This window comes from Caretta caretta, chromosome 22 (genome assembly GCF_965140235.1).
Source record: "Caretta caretta isolate rCarCar2 chromosome 22, rCarCar1.hap1, whole genome shotgun sequence".
NCBI lineage: Eukaryota > Metazoa > Chordata > Testudines > Cheloniidae > Caretta > Caretta caretta.
The window spans coordinates 5,121,233-5,141,993 of record NC_134227.1 but is presented as its reverse complement, the minus strand read 5'-3'; the positions used below and the strand labels follow the sequence as shown (position 1 = coordinate 5,141,993).

The 20,761-nt window shown below is 45.5% G+C and overlaps 1 protein-coding gene across 1 annotated transcript in view; it reads left to right on the top strand.

The window, feature by feature from the left end:
- PKNOX2 (PBX/knotted 1 homeobox 2) overlaps positions 1–19,980 on the top strand; it is a 753,686-nt gene extending 733,706 nt beyond the window's left edge. The window contains exon 13 of the mRNA XM_048827274.2: positions 19,390–19,980. Within this exon, the coding sequence (XP_048683231.1) occupies positions 19,390–19,469 (80 nt within the window). The 3' untranslated portion in view covers positions 19,470–19,980. The remainder of the gene's footprint in view (positions 1–19,389) is intronic.
- The last annotated feature ends 781 nt before the right edge of the window (positions 19,981–20,761 follow it).

The following is a 20,761-nucleotide window of genomic DNA, read 5'->3' as shown; positions in this document are numbered from 1 at the left end:
AACGCTGTCGGAGGCCCACACATAGGGATAGAACAAGCAAGACTGCCTAGTGCACCAGGCTGTCTCGGCATAATTAGTCAAAAATAAGGCCTTCCCATAATTCCCGGGAATTGTCTATAGTCCTTGAACCATAGCTGTTCATAGCATACACACAGAGAAAATAGATAAAAACATGAATATCCTTGCTGAGAGATTGCACCATAATGCTGTATTTCTTAGAATTCAGAATGATAACACACAAGACCCAAAAGAAAGAGAGAGAGGGGGGGGGGGCAATGGCAGGTGTCTAACTGCAGTATAAACATACTCTTAGGCAGGAGACACAACTCACTCCACCTTGCTTTAAGCTAGCTCATTCCAAGCTGACTCTGAGAGCCCACTTCCTTACAGAGCCCTTAGCCTGCAAACAGGACCAGGAAACCCCCACTCTTAAAATGATAGCATGCAAATCCAACACCCTCAGCAGATCAGAAGTGACTACAGAGCTCTGGGAGTAAGGGTGAAGGAGTTTGGGGTGCAGGTGGTGTTCTCTTCAGTCCTTTCAGTCAAGGGTAGGCGTCCAGGCAGAGACAGATGCATCTTGGAGGTGAATGCCTGGCTGCAAAGATGGTGTCACCAGGAGGGTTTTGGCTTCCTTGACCATGGGATGCTATTCTAGGAAGAAGGACTGCTAAACAGAGATGGGGTCCATCTATTGAGGAAGGGGAAGAGCATATTTGGATACATATTAGCTAAGCTAGTGAGGAGGGCTTTAAACTAGATTCAAAGGTGGCAGGTGCTCAAAGCCCATGGGTAAGTCAAAAACATGGAGACCTGGTAGAAAGGTTGGAATCTGGGGGGAGCATGGGCTGTTATAGCAGGGATAGGGAAGAGAAGACAGAATTGGGGCAAGGGAATCAAATCAGTATCTTAGATGTCTGTATACTAATGCAAGAAGTATGGGGAATAAGCAGGAAGAACTTGAAATGCTAGTAAATAAACATAACTATGACCTAGTTGACATCACAGAGACTTGGTGGGATAATACGCATGACTGGAATATTGGTATAGAAGGGTACAGCTTTCTCAGGAAGAACAGGCAGGGAAAAAAGGGAGGAGGTGTTGCCTTATATATTAAAAATGTAGACACTTGGACTGAGGTTGAGGTAGAAATAAGAGAGAGACTTGTTGAAAGTCTCTGGGTCAGGATAAAAGGGTAACGAACCAGGGTGATGTCTTGGTCGGGGTCTACCACAGGCCATCTGACCAGGAAGAAGAGGTGGCTGAGCCTTTTTTAAACCACTCACAAACTCATCCAAAGCCCAGGACGTGGTGGCGAGGGGGGACTTCAACTCCCCAGACATGTGTTGGGAAAAGAGCACAGCAGGGCACAGATTATCCAACAAGTTCTTGGAATGTATTGGAGACAATTTTTTATTACAGAAGGTGGAGAAAGCTACTAGGGAGGAGGATGTTCTAGATTTGATTTTGATAAATAGGGAGGACCTGGTTGAGAATTTGAAACTGGAAGGCAGCTTGGGTGGAAGTGATCATGAAATGACAGAGTTCATGATTCTAAGGAATGGTAGGAGTGAGAACAGCAAAATAAAGACAATGGATTTCAAGAAGGCAGTCTTTAACAAATTCAGGAAGTTAGTAGGTAAGATCCCATGGGAAGCAAGTCTAAGGGGAAAAATAATTGAAGACAGTTGGCAGTTTTTCAAAGAGATATTATTAAGGGCACAAGGGCAAATTATCCCACTGTGTAAGAAAGATAGGAAGTATAGCAAGAGACCACCCTGGCTTAACCAGGAGATCTTCAATAATCTAAAAATCAAAGGAGTCCTACAAAAAGTGGAAACTAGGTCAAATTACAAAGCATGAATATAAACAAATGACACAAATATGTAGGGACAAAATTAGAAAGGCCAAGGCATAAAACTCGATCAAACTAGCTAGAGACATAAAGGGTAACAAGAAAACATTCTACAAATACTTTGGAAGCAAGAGGAAGACCAAGGACAGGGTAGGCCCATTACTCAATGCGGGGGGAGGGGGGAATAATAACAGAAAATGTGGAAATAGCAGAGGTGCTTAATGACTTCTTTGTTTCGGTTTTCACCAAGAAGGTTGGTCGCGATTGGACATTTAGCATAGTGAATGTCAGTGAAAATGAGGTAGATCAGAGGTTAAAATAGGAAAAGAACAAGTTAAAAATTACGTAGATGTTAATTAGATGTTTTCAAGTCACCAGGGCCTGATGAAATTCATCCTAGAATACTCAAGGAGCTGACTGAGGAGATATCTGAGCCATTAGTGATTATCTTCAAAAACTCGTGGAAGACGGAAGAGATTCCAGAAGTCTGGAAAAGGGCAAATATAGTGCCAGTCTATAAAAAGGAAATAAGAACAACCCGGGGAATTACAGACTAGTCATCTTAACTTCTGTACCTGGAAAGATAATGGAGCAAATAATTAAGCAATCAATTTGCAAACATCTAGAAGATAATAAAGTGATAAGTAACAGTCAGCATGGCTATGTCAAGAACAAATAGTGTCAAACCAACCTGATAGCTTTCTTTGACAGGGTAACAAGCCTTGTGGATGGGGGAAAGCGGCAGACATGGTCTATCTTGACTTTAGTAAAGCTTTTGATACTGTCTTGCATGACCTTCTCATAAACAAACTAAGGAAATGCAACCTAGATGGAGCTACTATAAGGTGGGTGCAAAACTGCCTGGAAAACCATTCCTAGAGAGTAGTTATCAAGTGGTTCACAAGCCTGCTGGAAGTGCATAATGAGTGGGGTCCTGCAGGGATCAGTTCTGGGTCTGGTTCTGTTCAATAATCTTCATCAATGATTTAGATAATGGCATAAAGGAATAACAGACTTAAAATATTTGTACTTCCCAGAAGAGGGCTGGGCAGCTTAGTACATACTTTTATGGGGGAAAATCTGGGACTGGGGATGTGTTGGGGTCACCCCAGTGAAAGTCAGAGGGTAGCTGGCAGGCTGCAGTTACACACAGACGTTCAGGGTGTGGCTTGTATTCTGGAAGGCTATATGTGAGTGGCCCAGGTGGGAGATACTTCAGCAAGGCATTGTGAGGCACCTAAGGTTGCAGGGCAGGGGCAATGCAGCCTCCCTCACCAGTCTGGGTTATGCCCCAGTCTGTCACAAATTGTTCTTGATTAATTACGCTCAGTTAATAATATACACTTTATTTCCAGTCTGATTTTATCTAGCTTCGTCTTCCAGGCATTGAATCACATTTAACTTTCTCTGCTAGATTGAAGAGCCCATTATTAAATATTTGTTCCCCGTGTAGATATTTATAGACTATTTCTTTCTTAAGCTAAATAGATAGAGCTCTGTAAGTATATCATTATAAGGCAGGTTTTCTAATCCTTTAATCATTCATATGGCTCTTCTTTAAACCCTCTCCAATTTATCATCATCCTTCGTTAACTGTGTACACACAGTATTCCAGCAGAGGTCGCACCAGTGCCAAATACAGAGGTAAAATAACCTTTATACTCATACTCGAGATTCCCCTGTTTAGGCATCCAGAGACTGCATTAGCCCCTTTGGGCACAGCATCACATTGGGAGCTTGTGTTCAGCTGATTGTCCACCACAAAGCCTAAACCTTTTCAGACTCACTGCTTCCCAGGATAGAGTTCCCCATCGTGTATGTATAGCCTATATTCTTTGATCCTATATGTACACATTTACATTTAGCCATATTAAAACACATATTGTTTGCTTCCACACAGTTTATCAAGTTTCAGAGTAGCAGCCATGTTAGTCTGTATTCGCAAAAAGAACAGGAGGACTTGTGGCACCTTAGAGACTAACAAATTTATTTGAGCATAAGCTTTCGTGAGCTACAGCTCACTATATCGAATGCATTCAGTGGAAAATACAGTGGGGAGATTTATATACACAGAGAACATGAAACAATAGGTGTTATCATACACACTGTAAGGAGAGTGATCACTTAAGATGAGCTAATACCAGTAGGAGAGCCGGGGGGGGGAGGGGGGACCTTTTGTAGTGATAATCAAGGTGGGCCATTTCCAGCAGTTGACAAGAACGTCTGAGGAACAGCGGGGGTTGGGGGGGTAAGAAACATGGGGAAATAGTTTTACTTTCTGTAATGACCCATCCACTCCCAGTCTCTATTCAAGTCTAAGTTAATTGTATCCAGTTTGCAAATTAATTCCAATTCAGCAGTCTCTCATTGGAGTCTGTTTTTGAAGTCTTTTTGTTGTAATATTGCGACTTTTAGGTCTGTAATCGAGTGATCAGAGAGATTGAAGTGTTCTCTGACTGGTTTATGAATGTTATAATTCTTGACATCTGATTTGTGTCCATTTATTCTTTTATGTAGAGACTGTCCAGTTTGACCAATGTACATGGCAGAGGGGCATTGCTGGCACATGATGGCATATATCACATTGGTAGATGTGCAGGTGAACGAGCCTCTGATAGTGTGGCTGATGTGATTAGGCCCTATGATGGTGTCCCCTGAATAGATATGTGGACACAGTTGGCAACGGGCTTTGTTGCAAGGATAGATTCCTGGGTTAGTGGTTCTGTTGTGTGGTATGTGGTTGCTGGTGAGTATTTGCTTCAGGTTGGGGGGCTGTCTGTAGGCAAGGATTGGCCTGTCTCCCAAGATCTGTGAGAGTGATGGGTCGTCCTTCAGGATAGGTTGTAGATCCTTGATGATGTACTGCAGAGGTTTTAGTTGGGGGCTGAAGGTGATGGCTAGTGGCGTTCTTTTATTTTCTTTGTTGGGCCTGTCCTGTAGTAGGTGACTTCTGGGTACTCTTCTGGCTCTGTCAATCTGTTTCTTCACTTCAGCAGGTGGGTATTGTAGTTGTAAGAATGCTTGATAGAGATCTTGTAGGTGTTTGTCTCTGTCTGAGGGGTTGGAGCAAATGCGGTTGTATCATAGAGCTTGGCTGTAGACAATGGATTGTGTGGTGTGATCTGGGTGAAAGCTGGAGGCATGTAGGTAAGTATAGTGGTCAGTAGGTTTCCGGTATAGGGTGGTGTTTATGTGACCATCGCTTATTAGCACCATAGTGTCCAGGAAGTGGATCTCTTGTGTGGACTGGTCCAGGCTGAGGTTGATGGTGGGATGGAAATTGTTGAAATCATGGTGGAATTCCTCAAGGGCTCCTTTTCCATGGGTCCAGATGATGAAGATGTTATCAATATAGCACAAGTAGAGTAGGGGCATTAGGGGATGAGAGCTGAGGAAGCGTTGTTCTAAGTCAGACATAAAAATGTTGGCATACTGTGGGGCCATGCGGGTACCCATAGCAGTGCCGCTGGTTTATCAAGTCATTCAGATCACTCTGAAACAGTGACCTGCCCTCTTCACTATTTACCTCTCCCAATTTTTGTTTCATCTGAAAACTTTATCAGTGAGGATTTTATGTTTTCCGCCAGGTCATTGATAACAATATTAAACAGCACAGGGCCAAGAACCAATCCCTACGGGACCCCACTAGAAACACATCCGCTCAATGATGATTCCCCATTTACAATTACATTTTGAGACCTATCAGTTAGCCAGCTTTGAATCCATTTATCGTGTTCTATGTTAATTTTACATCATTCTAGTTGTTTAATCAAAATGTCTCGTGGTACCCATTTAAAGGCCTAACAGAAGTTATTTTACTTCAACACTATAAACTTTATCAACCAAATTTGTAATATAAAAATCTCTAGTGGCAGTTCCTTCTACACAATATTCAACAGCATCTCTCTTTATCTCATTTCAAAACCATCTCTGAGACCCTCTTTCAGAAAATTACCAAACCAGTAAATATGCAGTGTGGTTGTAGCCGTGTGGGTCCCATGATATGAGAGAGACAAGGTGAGTGAGGTAATATCTTTTAATGGATCAACTTCTGTTGGTGAAAGAGATAAGCTTTCACAGAACTCTTCTTCAGGTCTGAATAAACAGCAAGAAGCAGACAGCTTTTTCAGGCTTGCCAAAAGAATCAGAGATACTTTCTTCTGTTTGGTCTCCTAGATGAAACTTTTATCCTTCTGTTAAGAAATTAGTGGTAGACATATAATGCTTCTTCAGAATTTCTTTTAGGACCAGGTCTCCAGCTCAGCAGATTTTTGTGGAAAATATAAGCTTTTAAGCATGTTAAATGGTGTTTTTTCATGCCAAAGTAGGAACAAAGCCCTTTGTTTATCAGTATCTTCTATTTTCATTTTGCATAAAAATACTGCTTGAATCTTTGAACAAATGTTGCAAAATTTTCCTCTTTTTCGTTAAATTGGAAGCTGTCCATAATGACATAAGCAGCCATTTTATCTTTACTCTTTCCTCTCTTCTTCTTTTTTTAACTATTCCATCCTCATTGCCAGTTTGTTGTATATTCTCCCTACATCCCCGTGGCTAGGGCATTTGCCTAGCTTTAAGTCCCTGTACCAACTGAGGCAGAGCAGTGACTTAAACCTGAGTGCCCCACACAGAGGATGAGTGCTTTGGACTTGGTGTATACCTTCTTGTATGGATGAGGTAGGTGGGGGAAACCTAGTTTAAGAATCCTGCCTGGCCAGAAGCATGATCTAGGCAATGAGAAGTTCAGCCTAGTGGATTTGCCCATGCCCACTAGGTGCTAGAGGGATCCTCACCATAGAACCTCCCTCCTGGTGTCTGATAATGCTTGTACTCCTCAGTCCTCCAACAGTCCACGTTCTCACTCTCAGCTAGTGCCTCTTGCTCCCAGCTCCTCACACACGCACCACAAACTGAAGTGAGCTCCTTTTTAAACCCAGGTGCCCTGATTAGCCTGCCTTAATTGATTCTAGCAGCTTCTTGATTGGCTGCAGGTGTTCTAATCAGTCTGTCTGTCTTAAGTGTCTCCAAAAGGTTCCTGATTGTTCTGGAAGCTTCCCTGTTACCTTACCCAGGGAAAAGGGACCTACTTAACCTGGGACTAATCTATCTGCCTTCCATTACTCTCCTGTGACATCACGATCCTCTTCCCCCTCAGTGCTCCGACTCTTTGTGGCTTCTGGTGGGCCTTCAGCCCCTCTCTTTTTCTACCTGGGCTCTCCTGGTGGCCCAGTCACCCAAGCTCTTGGGCTTGGTGCTGCTAGTTTACCTGGGGTGCTTCTTCCTTAACTGGTCAGGTCAGCTCCCTTGCCGTCCTTTGACTTTCTGCAAGTGCGACAACCTTGTCGTAAGTGGAGGGTTGGTTCTGGCTTACCCAGGCGCGAAGGTCTGGTAGTAGTCCTCTCATGTACCAGTCAATGACAAGAACTTCTAGTATCTCCTCCGGACTCTGGGACTCAGTTCATAACCACTTTCATGCGCGATGGATGAGGTCATATAATTGGGACGGCGGGGTTTTGTTTTCCTGGTACCTCCACTCATGCTATCGCTGGGCCTGTACTGCGGTCGTTACCCCAGATCTGGCCAGGATTTCTGCTTTCAGCTGGGGTAGTCTGCCGCAGCCTCTTCAGGCAAATCATAATCAGTCTGTCTGTCTTAATTGTCTCCAGAAGGCTCCTGATTGTTCTGGAAACTTCCCTGTTATCTTACCCAGGGAAAAGGGACCTACTTAACCTGGGGCTAATCTATCTGCCTTCTATTACTCTCCTGTAGCCATCTTCTTTTAAGAACCTGACTTATTTTTCCATTGTTCCAAGATCCAGGCATCTGGGTCTTTCATCATTTTGTAAGCAATTGATTAGGATAACTTTCTCAAGTTCCCCTAGGAAAGAGAGTGTAAAGGCTTGGGGGGATTGCTGGGGGAAGAGGAACTGCAAATGGTTCTTTTCCCTTGTTCTTTGTTAAATCACTAGATGATGGCAGTGTTACTTAACAAGGTACTTAACAACGTACAAGGGAGAACTTGTGCTGGGGGAGTTTTTAACCTACGCTGGTAGAAATAAGCTTAGGGGGTCTTTCATGAGGTCCCCACGGCTGTACCCTAGAGTTCAGAGTGGGGAGGGAACCCTGACAGAAGCCATAACAGAAATTTTTCAAGGCCTCAGGTGGTAACTGACCACACATCAAGGGGATGGCTGAGTCTCCTTGGTCACTTGCAGCCTGCATTTACCTGGTTCACCATGCCAGACTGAGACTCAGGCCACTCCAGGTGTGCCTCACTTCGGCCTATTACCCAGGGTGTGACAGCCTGGACTCAGTGGTCACGGTGCCAGAGCAACTACTCGAGTCCCTCCAGTGGGGGCTCAACCCTCAGACAGTGTGCGAGGGACTCCCCTTCAACGGCCCCCAGCCCTCCTTGTCTCTGATAATTCACACGTCAGCTCTGGGATGGGGCATGCACTTGGAAGACCTCTATACGCTGGGCTTATGGTCGCAGGATGAGCTCTCTCTATATATCAATATCAAGGAGCTGAGGGCGGTGTGACTAGCTTGCCAAACCTTTCAGGCCATCCTACAAGGGCACTGCGTGGCAGTGATGATGGGCAACACACAAATGGGGAGAGCCTATTCCTCTCCCCTATGTCAGGAAGCCCTCCAGCTGTGTGAGTTCTGCATAGCCCACTCCATTCACCTAGACGCATCCTATCTACCAGGAGTTCAGAACGCACTAGCGGACCACCTCAGCAGATCCTTTCACAGTCATGAGTGGTCCATCTGGAAGGATACATATACTCCATTTTCCAATGGTGGGGGTTTCCCCAGGTCGATCTGTTCACCACCTGGAGCAACAGAAAGTGCCCCTCTGGACGCTCTGTCTTTGCCAACCCTATTATTGGTTGGTTCCTCAAGGGTCTGAAACACCTACATCCTAAGATTAGACAGCCTGTTTCTGTCTGGGACCTTAACTTGGTCCTCTCCAGACTAATGGGGACCCTTTTGGAACCACTGGTGATGTGCTCCTTTCCCTACCTGTCGTGGAAGGGCCCCTTCTTAGTCCCCATCACATCAGCAAGGAAGGTGTCTGAGTTAAAGGCTCTTACCTCTGACCCCTTACACAATCTTCCACAAGGATAAGGTGCAGCTTAGACCTCACCCGACCTTTCTTCCTAAGGCTGTCTCTCATTTCCACACTAGCCAGCACATATTTCTGCCTGTTTTCTACCCTAAGCCTCATGTGAGTAGCTGCAAGCAGAGGCTACACTCTCCAGACATCTGGAGGGCACTAGCCTTCTACATTGAGCACAGTAAGCCATTCAAGAAGTCTAACCAGTTGTTTGTCACAGTGGCAGACTGAATGAAAGGGCTCCCAGTCTCATCTGAAAGTGTATCCTCCTGGATCATGTCCTGCATCAGCATGTGCTACAAGCTGGCCAATATCCCAGCCCTGGCACTTATGGCACACTTCAAGAGGGCACAGGCCTCATCAGCGGCTTTCCTGGCCCAGGTCCCAATACAAGAAATTTGCAGGGCTGCAACTTGGTCCTCTGTGCACACATTCACCTCTCATTACGCCAAAACACTAAGTGACCCTATCATCTATAGAAACTATTACAACCCCAAGGCAGGATATGCCCTTGCTGGTTATCATGAGGCCCCCGTGCTTTGTGGGGTTGGTGTGGGTGGAATATTCCATAGCCTGTTTGGTTAAGCCATACTGCTTTTGAAGAGTGGGCCTAGAGATTATTAAACCCCACATAAAAACCGCTGCTCAAAACATCCCAGCTATTCTGAAGAAAGTGGGAAATCCATCTACACAGGAGGGATCAGGGCTGATGTACATTAAAAGGGGATAGAGCAAGAGAAATGTGTCACACCAGTGATGCATGGGTCCCCCAAAAACCTTTGAAAGAAGGACTTTGACACACAGGGCCAGCCATAAACTAATGACCAAGAGGAAACCTGGGAGAAAGAGGAGATGCTCTCCACTTGGTAAAAGAGATATATTTTAATCAAGATGCCTTTTGTTCACTGTGGGTCTGAAGAGTGCACCAAGTCCGAACTAGACTAGTTCCACATAGCCCCTATGCAGACCAGCATTGAGAAAAGCATCTACATCAAGATGCCTCCTCTATCAGCCATTATGGAGACTGCCGCCATTGACTTTGTTATAGCAGAGAATGGCATAGGTTATATGATTTAACCAACACACTCTTGTACCTTTGTTGCAAGATTGTAAAGAAGATGCAATGGGAGGCCAAGCTGGGTCTGGTGAATTACCACATGGTGTCTATTTTCAATCAGTTGGATGTCGTGTTGGGAGACCACCTCATAAGCCAAAGCAACAACTATCACCCTTAAGAACCTTGATAGAACCGGTGCTCAATTACACTGATGACACCATTGCTACACAGTTCTCTGCTGCCCTGTTTTATAATGGCTCTCCTGGACAACATGAAGCAATAGAGCTGGACGGTCAGAATCGAGTGTTTGTGAGGTGAGCAAAGCTGATGACCCAGAGACGGATGATAGATTTGTTAGGATATTGTTCCAGCTGTGCCAGTATTGTGTTACCACTCACCCCACGTCCCAGGTGCCAAGAAGATCCAAGAGTTTAACTAGCTGTATTGTAAAAAAAGAGATACCTGTTTTTTCAAGAAAAAACTTTTGTTGAATGGCGTGGATGTGAAAATTAAACTACCTTCTGATCAATGGGTGATGTGAATGAAGGTTTTAAATTATGGATTATATCAGCATCCCTTTTTGTGAAATGGGTGACCTCCATCTGGGGCATGCTAAGGCCTTGCTTACTGCTAATGCTAAATGACCATGTGGGTTTGAAGGTGTTTAGCATCCCTGCAGGCAGCAGGATCAGTAACAGGAGAAACTGTTCTTGGGACAGTTACCAAAATGCTTGTCTTAGGGTATGTGATGCCTTTAATGGAAATTACACTAACAATCCCATTCACTTTCAACATTACAATATTAATTCTTTGGTCTTGTATGCGAAAGGGGAACAGATACTAGCTAAGCCTCTGCAACCAGACTTTGAGGCCAGAAACTGCAAGAAAGAGTACATAAAACTGGTGGAGACAGCTGGTAAACACATGAAAACTCACTCTCTGTTAATCAACCTGAAGACTTTGCATAGGGTTACACCTTGCTTGCCTTTGACCTGTCTCCCAACCTGGAATGCGCTGATCACTATTCCCTGATTAAAACCAGGAATCAGAGAGCGTAAGTATGTTTTGCAAAGAGTTTGACAGTCACTATTAATAGGATTGTGTATGGGTTTTTTTTACAACGACATAAGAGATAAATCAGAGAAAAAACGCTGTTTGACTATATGTGAATACGTACACTATAGAATCATGAAATCATAGAATATCAGAGTTGGAAGGGAGCTCAGGAGGTCATCTACTCCAACCCCCTGCTCAAAGCAGGACCAATCCCCAACTAAGACATCCCAGCCAGGGCTTTATCAAGCCTGACCTTAAAAATATCTAAGAAAGGAGATTCCACCATCTCCCTAGCTAACGCATTCCAGTGTTTCACCACCCTCCTAGTGAAAAAGTTTTTCCTAATATCCAACCTAAACCTCCCCCACTGAAGCTTGAGACCATTACTCCTTGTTCTGTCATCCGCTACCACTGAGAATAGTCAGCTACCACTGAGAATCCGCCCTCATTCTTCTCTTCCGCAGACTAAACAATCCCAGTTCCCTCAGCCTCTCCTCAGAAGTCATCTGTTCCAGTCCCCTAATCATTTTTGTTGCCCTCCGCTGGCTCTCTCCAATTTTTCCACATCCTTCTTGTAGTGTGGGGCCCAAAACTGGACACAGTACTCCAGATGAGGCCTCACCAATGTCGAATAGAGGGGAACGATCACGTCCCTCGATCTGCTGGCAAGGCCCCTACTTATACATCCCAAAATGCCATTGGCCTTCTTGGCAACAAGGGCACACTGTTGACCCATATCCAGCTTCTCGTCCACTGTAACCCCTCGGTCCTTTTCTACAGAACTGCTGCCTAGCCATTCGGTCCCTAGTCTGTAGCAGTGCATGGAATTCTTCCATCCTAAGTGCAGGACTCTGCACTTGTCCTTGTTGAACCTCATCAGATTTCTTTTGGCCCAATCCTCTAATTTGTCTAAATCCTCTAATTTACTCTCTGTATCCTATCCGTACCCTCCAGCGTATCTACCTCTCCTCCCAGTTTAGTGTTCAAATAACCTAGTTGGCACCTGACCAAAAGAACCAATGGGGACAAAAGATACTTTCAAATCGGGGGGCGAGGGGGAAGAGAGGCTTTGTTTTGTGTTCTTAGTTCGCTCTTGGAACTAAGAGGTACCGGATATCAATCCATGTCCTCCAAACCATTCTGAACCAATCTCTCATATTACAGGTTTCAGAGTAAAAAGAAAAGGAGTACTTGTGGCACCTTAGAGATTAACCAATTTATTTGAGCATAATCTTTCGTGAGCTACAGCACACTTCATCGGATGCATAAAGTGGAAAATACAGTGAGGATGTTTTTATACTCACAGACCATGAAAAAAAGAAAAAAAAAGTGAGGATGTTTTTATACACACAAAGCATTAAAAAATGGGTGTTTACCACTACAGAAGGTTTTCTCTCCCCCCACCCCACTCTCCTGCTGGTAATAGCTTATCTAAAGTGATCACTCTCCTTACAATGTGTATGATAATCAAGGTGGGCCATTTCCAGCACAATTCCAGGGTTTAACAAGAACGTCTGTGGGGGGGTAGGAAAAAACAAGGGGAAATAGATTACCTTGCATAATGACTTAGCCATTCCCAGTCTCTGTTCAAGCCTAAGTTAATTGTATCCAATTTGCAAATGAATTCCAATTCAACAGTCTCTCGCTGGAGTCTGGTTTTGAAGTTTTTTTGTTGTAATATCGCAACTTTAATGTCTGTAACCGCGTGACCAGAGAGATTGAAGTGTTCTCCGACTGGTTTATGAATGTTATAATTCTTGACATCTGATTTGTGTCCATTTATTCTTTTACGTAGAGACTGTCCAGTTTGACCAATGTACATGGCAGACGGGCATTGCTGGCACATGATGGCATATATCACATTGGTAGATGTGCAGGTGAATGAGCCTCTGATAGTGTGGCTGATGTGATTAGGCCCTATGATGGTGTCCCCTGAATAGATATGTGGGCACAGTTGGCAACGGGCTTTGTTGCAAGGATAGGTTCCTGGGTTAGTGGTTCTGTTGTGTGGTATGTGGTTGCTGGTGAGTATTTGCTTCAGGTTGGGGGGCTGTCTGTAGGCAAGGACTGGCCTGTCTCCCAAGATTTGTGAGAATGTTTGGTCATCCTTCAGGATAGGTTTTAGATCCTTAATAATGCGTTGGAGGGGTTTTAGTTGGGGGCTGAAGGTGACGGCTAGTGGCGTTCTGTTATTTTCTTTGTTAGGCCTGTCCTGTAGTAGGTAACTTCTGGGAACTCTTCTGGCTCTGTCAATCTGTTTCTTCACTTCCGCAGCTGGGTATTGTAGTTGTAAGAATGCTTGATAGAGATCTTGTAGGTGTTTGTCTCTGTCTGAGGGGTTGGAGCAAATGTGGTTGTATCGCAGAGCTTGGCTGTAGACGATGGATCGTGTGGTGTGGTCAGGGTGAAAGCTGGAGGCATGTAGGTGGGAATAGCGGTCAGTAGGTTTCCGGTATAGGGTGGTGTTTATGTGACCATCGTTTATTAGCAATGTAGTGTCCAGGAAGTGGATCTCTTGTGTGGACTGGACCAGGCTGAGGTTGATGGTGGGATGGAAATTGTTGAAATCGTGGTGGAATTCCTCAAGGGCTTCTTTTCCATGAGTCCAGATGATGAAGATGTCATCAATATAGCGCAAGTAGAGTACGGGTGTTAAGGGATGAGAGCTGAGGAAGAAAATAAAAGAACACCACTAGCTGTCACCTTCAGCCCCCCAACTAAAACCTCTCCAGCACGTCAAAGATTTACAATCTATCATGATAAATGATCCCTCACTCTCACAGATCTTGGGAGACAGACCAGTCCTTGCTTACAGACAGCCCCCCAACCTGAAGCAAATACTCTCCAGCAACCACATACCACACAACAAAAGCACTCACCCAGGAAACGATCCTTGCAACAAAGCCCGATGCCAACTCTGTCCACATATTTATTCAAGTGACTCCATCACAGGGCCTAATCACATCAGCCACACTATCAAAGGCTCGTTCACCTGCACATCTACCAATGTGATATATGCCATCATGTGCCAGCAATGCTCCTCTGCCATGTACATTGGCCAAACCAGTCTCTATGTAAAAGAATAAACGGACACAAATCTGATATCAGGCATCATAACTTTCAAAAACCGGTAGGAGAACACTTCAGCCTCTCTTGCTACTCAGTAGAAGATTTAAGGGTGGCAATTCTGCCACAGAAAAGCTTAAAAAACAGACTCTAACTAGAAACTGCTGAGCTTGAATTAATATGCAAACTAGATACCAGTAACTTTCGTTTGAACAGAGACTGGGAGTGGCTGGGTCATTACACATATTGAATCTATTTCCCTAAGTTAAGTATCTTCACACCTTCTTGTCAACTGTTTAAATGGGCCATCTTGATTATCAAAACAAAAGTTTTTTTTCTCCGGCTGATAATAGCTCATCTTAACTATTAGCCTCTCCTACTTTGTATTGCAACGTCCAAGTTATCTATATGTGAATATATATATCTTACTATATGTTCCATTCGCTGCATCTGATGAAGTGGGCTGCAGCTCACAAAAGCTTACCACAAGTCTTCCTTTTCTTTTTGCAGGAACAGACTAACACCGCTGCTACTCTGAAATCTGTTAGAACTGTTAACCACTGAGCCTTTGGAGACAAAAGCCTCTTTATTGTGGCTTCCTCCCTGCTACTGGCAGGGAATGAGGAGGCGAGACGCCCCAGACAGCTTTCCCCCACTGCCATTGGGAAATCAGGAGTGGAGGGGATGCAGCCGGCTAGGAACCCAGGAGCCTGTGGGCAGCCAGGCTCCTGGCAGGGAACTGCAAGCAAAGCTGAGAGGCCGGGCTTTCAGCTCCCCACACTGCCCCCTTAGCTCGGTGGAAGCAGTGCTGGTGAGGATGTACACCACTGACAGAAGGAGGGTAGTGTGGCCATGCACCACCATAGTAATTACGGCTGTGACTGTAAGTCGACCGAATATAGGTGGACTTAAGTTTCTAGTGTAGACATTCTTTTTCTTTCAAATATCTTGTAGTTAGCAGGTTGATTTGATCAGTAGAGCTGAATGGTAGATATATAAGGAATTTATGCACCCTCCCCAAACATTCCCCTTTGTGATCTGGTGGTGAAAATTAAATTGTTTTCACAACTGGGATGCTTTTGCCTAACTTTTAGTTAAAATATATTTTCCTGTTTCAATGAAAAAAAGAGCAGTGGAGACCCTTCCTACAGTATTAAACACTAAGTCACCTTACACAACACTCCTTAATGTTCTGTACCCTCTCCTGACCCTGGGCCTTGCAGATGTCAATTTTTTAAAATTTTAAACAGGCTTCTTTCGTGCTTTAAGTTCTAGTTTGTTTTTAAATAAAAATGGATGTAGCACACCCATAATAAACACCCTGTAACTACCCACAGTTTTAAAAGGTTTATATTTAAAATGTTTATAAATATTGTGGAGGTTTATGAATCCTTGTAACGTTTCAGTTTTGGATTAGATCAAGGGTGGGCAATGTAGGGCTCGGGGGCCGCCCTTCAGACGTTTTAATCTGGGCCTTGAGCTTCTGACGGGGAGCGGGGTCTGGGGCTCGTGGCTTGCCTTGCTCATGGCTCCGTGTGGCTCCTGGAAGCAGCAGCATGTCCCCCCTCCGGCTGCTATGAGTAGGAGCAGCCAGGGGCTCCACACGCTGCCCCTGCCCCAAGTGCTGCCCCTGCAGCTCCCATTGACCGGGAACTATGAGCAGTCATGGCCCGCCATACAATTTCCATAACCAGATGTGGCCCTCAGGCCAGAAAGTTTGCCCAAAACCTGACTTAATTTCAATTGAATGAACATGAACTACAGAGCGGAGCTTTTACTATCAGAACCAGAAATCTCTAGGCCATTATCAGGAAGGGAATAAAAAGCAAATAAGACACTGACACCTGCCAAGTGTCCCCCTTCTGGCGTGACAGCTCTTGTCACATCACGTGAGTAAAATCTCACACATTAAAAGAGGAAGAGATGAACCTTTCCACATTAAATACCCCTTGGCCTTAGGGAACATGTTGAGAGACAGCAAACTAGGCTGACCAGATGTCCGGTTTTTAAAAGGACAGTCATATATTTAAGCCCTCCTGCAAGTGTCCTGACTTTTTCTTAACAACAGGCAAGTTGTCCCATATCTTCTGTCTCTCCCCGCAGTTCTGGCAGATCCACTGCTGCTGCTGGCCAGATCTGTGCTCGCCAGCCGCCCGCCCACCAGCGGTGAGTGGGAGGGTCCCGTGGCAAACAATGGGGGTGGGGGTGCAAGGCTGGTGAAGATGCAGGGTGTGGAGTCTGTCAGCGCAGCCCCCACTCTGTCTCGTCTCTCAGCCAGCAGCGCTCCGCCCCCCATCCCATTTCCACCCGGCACTGGCAGGGCTCTCGAGCTGGTAAGTGTGGGCAGGCGCCATCCAGCGGCCGGTTACATGTTGCCTCTGCTGCCCACCCGTTGGCTCTTTGGGTGTGCTCCCGCTTGCTGTCCTCTCCCTGCTTTGCCCCTTTGCCCTCCCGCAGCCCTGCTGCTCCTCCATACCCTGCCCCCCCCGCCCACGGGCACTTCCTTCTTTCCCCCATTGCCTCTGGCTGGGCCGGTGCCCCGGCAAACCCAAGACCTTCCGGCGCTGGTCAGGAGGAGCCGAACCCTGCCTGTGCCAAAACCGCGCACACTGCTCTCGTGGGGAACCCACTCTGCCCCTCAGCTAAGCTCTGGAGTGGTGGTGGGAGGAAGCGATGTCCAGCCTGTTCACGACCTAAACCCATGATCCACAGCAGCCCCTGGGGTAGGGGCCTAGTACCCTTTTCACCTGTGCCTCCCCCTCCCCCTGACCTGGGTCCGGCCCCCAGAGAGCAAGGGGTTGCCCCGTCCACATGGCACTCTCCCCTACTGAGCCACCTCTCTGGCTAGGTTTGTGGAAGCCCCTACAGTCAGGTTCCCTGGGCCCTGGGGCAGAATGCATCCCGAGGGCTGAACCCCTTCCAGCCCGCACTGTAGCCAGGGGACAGGAGGCATCTGGGTTATGTCAGAGGCCAGCAACAGCCTGGAGGTGTTAGCTGCCTTTCTACACTGCGGGCCAGGAAGGGACTAGCTGCTTCCAACCACACGGGAGGGTGGGGGAAGAGAGATGAGCTCTGCAAAGACACGGGCCAGGTCATCCTTCCCCCCGCCCCCGCCCCTCCTCCGCCTCCTCTGCAGCTGGAAGCAACTCCCATCTCTTCTCTCCCACACTGCTGAAAGGCTGCTGCTGGCCACACTCTGGTGTGAAATCTGGCAGAAATCTGGAGAGAGGGGGCATGTGATGCTGTGTGCCCTCCAACATGTGTTACCTCGGGAAAAGGCAGCACCTCATACAAGGAAAGGAAGGTCAGTCCCGGGGGCCCAGCCAGGCATGGAAGGCAGAGTGTGCTGGGCAGGGAGGGGAGAGTTGATTGGTCACCCCCCCGTTTGAGAGAGGTGTACGTGTGTGTGTGTGTGTGTGTGTGTGTGTGTGTGTATCACCTCTCCCCATGTGTGTGGGGGGTAGGAGTATATGTGTCACCCCCCCATGTGAACCCTAAAGCCTTAAAGATAAGGAGGTAAATACAAAGAATCCAACTACTCAGTATTTCTTTTTAACGGGGGCTCAGTCAACCTGATGTTAATTTGAACATTTGTACTGCATAGTTCTGGTTGATTGACTTGCTTGAATATGAGTAATTTTACCAAGTGTCCCGTATTTAGCATAGGGAAATATGGTCAACCTACAGCAAACCATGAATTGTTTCCCTCTGCCTCTTTAACATCCCTCCTATATGTCACATTCTCCTGTGACCACTGTCTAGACAATGGACTCCACTTCCTGAGAGAGCTTGCCTTCACTAGAGAGACTTCAATTGTGGTGTACTGAGGTCTGTGTTGGAATCAAAACCTATGAGTTTAAAAGCATATGAATGTTCATGGTCCTGCTTGCAGGCTAGGGGGCTTTTTAGCAAAGCGTGTGAGTAGAGTCAGTCTGAAAAGCACCAGCTTAAAGCCAGGTGAAGGGAGTTGTGCCTTGCTGCCTTAGGGAGCAGCCTGTTTTCTCTCTGTGGTTTTCAGTTCTGGTATGTAGTCATTCTGAATGCTAAGAAATAAAGTAGTGTTATCTTGCAATCTTCCAACAAGAATATTTTATGTTCATATTTAACTTCTCTGCTATTCTACTATGGTCCAGAGCCTTGTTAGCACTAGTCAGCCCCCAAGCGTAAAGGTCTCACCCTGGCTTCCACCAGCCTGTTTGCTCCTTGCAGGGTGACCCGACAGTCCGCCTGGTCCCAAGTCTCCGCAAACCCACTGACCCCAAGTTCTTAACAACCAGATACTCGGACATTTCCACCCTTGTTTGTCACTCCCAAAGGAATGAAACCAGCCCCCAGATACAAGTTCACTTTGGTGCCACACTCCACACAGTCTGCACATCCTAGTAGCCAATCTCTGCAACTCTTCCAATTTCTTTCTTAAACATGAAAGATCAGAATTGCACACTGTATTCCAGATGAGGTCTCACCAGTTCCTTGTATAGTAGTAACAACACTTCCTTATCTCTCCTGGAAATACCTCATTTGATGCATTTGATCTTTCTCCTCTTCTGATATGCCCCAATTTATAGCAAAAATTCTTGTTGTTAGTCCCTAAATCCATGACTTTGTACTTTGCACTATTAAATTGTGTCCCATTTCTATTACTCCAGTTCTCCAGGTTGTACAAACCTTCTTGTATGATATGTTGGTTCTCCTCTGTATTGGCAATATTTCCCAACTTTGTGTCATCCGCAAATTTTTAATTTTGTGCCATTAATGAAAATGTTAAATAAGATTACTCCCAAGATCGATTACTGAAGAACTCCACTAGTAACCTCCCTCCCCTTAGACAGTTCACCGTTCAGTATGACCTGTTGTAGTCGCCCTTTAATCAGTTCCTTATGCACCTTTCAATTCTCATATTAATCCCCATCATCTTCTCAAATTTAACTAATAATTTCCCATGTGGGACTGTATCAAATGCCTTATTGACAGTGGGGTAGATTAGATCTACTGCATTTCTTTTGTCTAAAAAATCAGTTATCTTAAACGTGTGCCCCATTATGCCAATTTAATAACACTCTCGGCCCAAGTGGCATAAAGTCAGTCAATGTACTTAGGTCAACACAGGTTGAGTGTAGACACTGCATTACTTACATCAACCCCAAATGTCATCCAGCAGGGGAACGATTTCAGCCTCTTAAATTTTGCTTTCCATAATGAATATACTGACAATGATACCTCTGTGTGTTTTAGCTGCAACTGCTGCCATTGTGGCCTATCACACCCACAGAACATCTGAGCCACATAAGCAGAAGGAAGAGGACTCGGGATGACGTTCAGTGAGATCCTGCAAACCAGTGCTTCATCAGAGAACGAGCACAGGTCCTGGAGGATGAACATTGCAGACACACTGGAGAAGGACAAAGTGGAGTGGAGAAAGGTGCAGGACAAGGAGAGGGAGATGCATCAGGACACAATGGGGCTTCTCAGGCAGCAGACAGACATGCTGCAGACGCTGGTGGACCTGCAGATTCAACAAGCCAAAGCTTCCTTCCCTCTACAGCCCACTGAGAACTCAATATTGGGACCATCTTATACCCCCTCAACATTCATCATGGCATCAGGGGTTGCTGCAGTACCCCAGCCATTCCACTCTGGAGGACATTAAAGTCAACCAGAGCTTCACATACTCTGACATGTGAAAGCCACAGCTGATATTATGTAGCTGAAATGGACACAAATATACTTTCCCCTTCATAACTTCTGTTCTCTTAATTTAGTAAATTTTATTACGTTTTTAATGTATTTGTTTTTAAATTGCCCAGGTTTTGTTTCGTGGGGGTTTCGTGGGGGTTTTGGCAGTGGGCGAGGGCGGATTGCACTGATTTGGTTACAGAATAAAATTCTGTTATTTGAAACATAATCCATCTTTATTAGTTCAAAATATGGTGGTTGCTGCTCATCAGTTCTGAAAGCAACCTGTTACTGCACAGGGCCACACAACTCATAAGATTATTCACAAGCAAAATTAATAGAAGCATTGATAATGTTATATCCCTACATGTACAGCAATCACCACCGGATTCATATCAGGTCACAGAAGAGCAGGGCCACGTAGAGCACACCACAACCACACACTACTTTGGTTCGCTATTAAAATGGTCTTTCAAAGCCTCTCTGAGCCATATAGCTCTGCACTGAGCTCTTCTAATAACCCTTGCATCTGGCTGTTCAAATTCAGCTGACAGTCGGTCCACCTCCACCCTGGCAGAAACTTCCCCCCTTTGCTTCACAGCTATTATGCAGGATATAGCAGGCAGCTATAAGCAGTTGGATCTTTTTCTCACAGAGATCCAATCTTGTGAGTGAATGCCAGCATCCTGTCAAACAACCAAAGGCACATTCAACTGTCATGCTGTGCCAGTAGCTGAATCCTTCCTTTATACTGTCAAGGTGGCTGGTTTACAGCTTCATGAACCAAGGGATCAGCTGGATTACCCACGATCACTGCTGGCATTTCAACATCACAAATGGTAATCTACCAGTCTGGGAAAAAAAAATCTCCCCGCTTGCAGCTTTCTGAACAGTCATGCATCTTCCCTGACCAGCCCACATTAATGTTGGT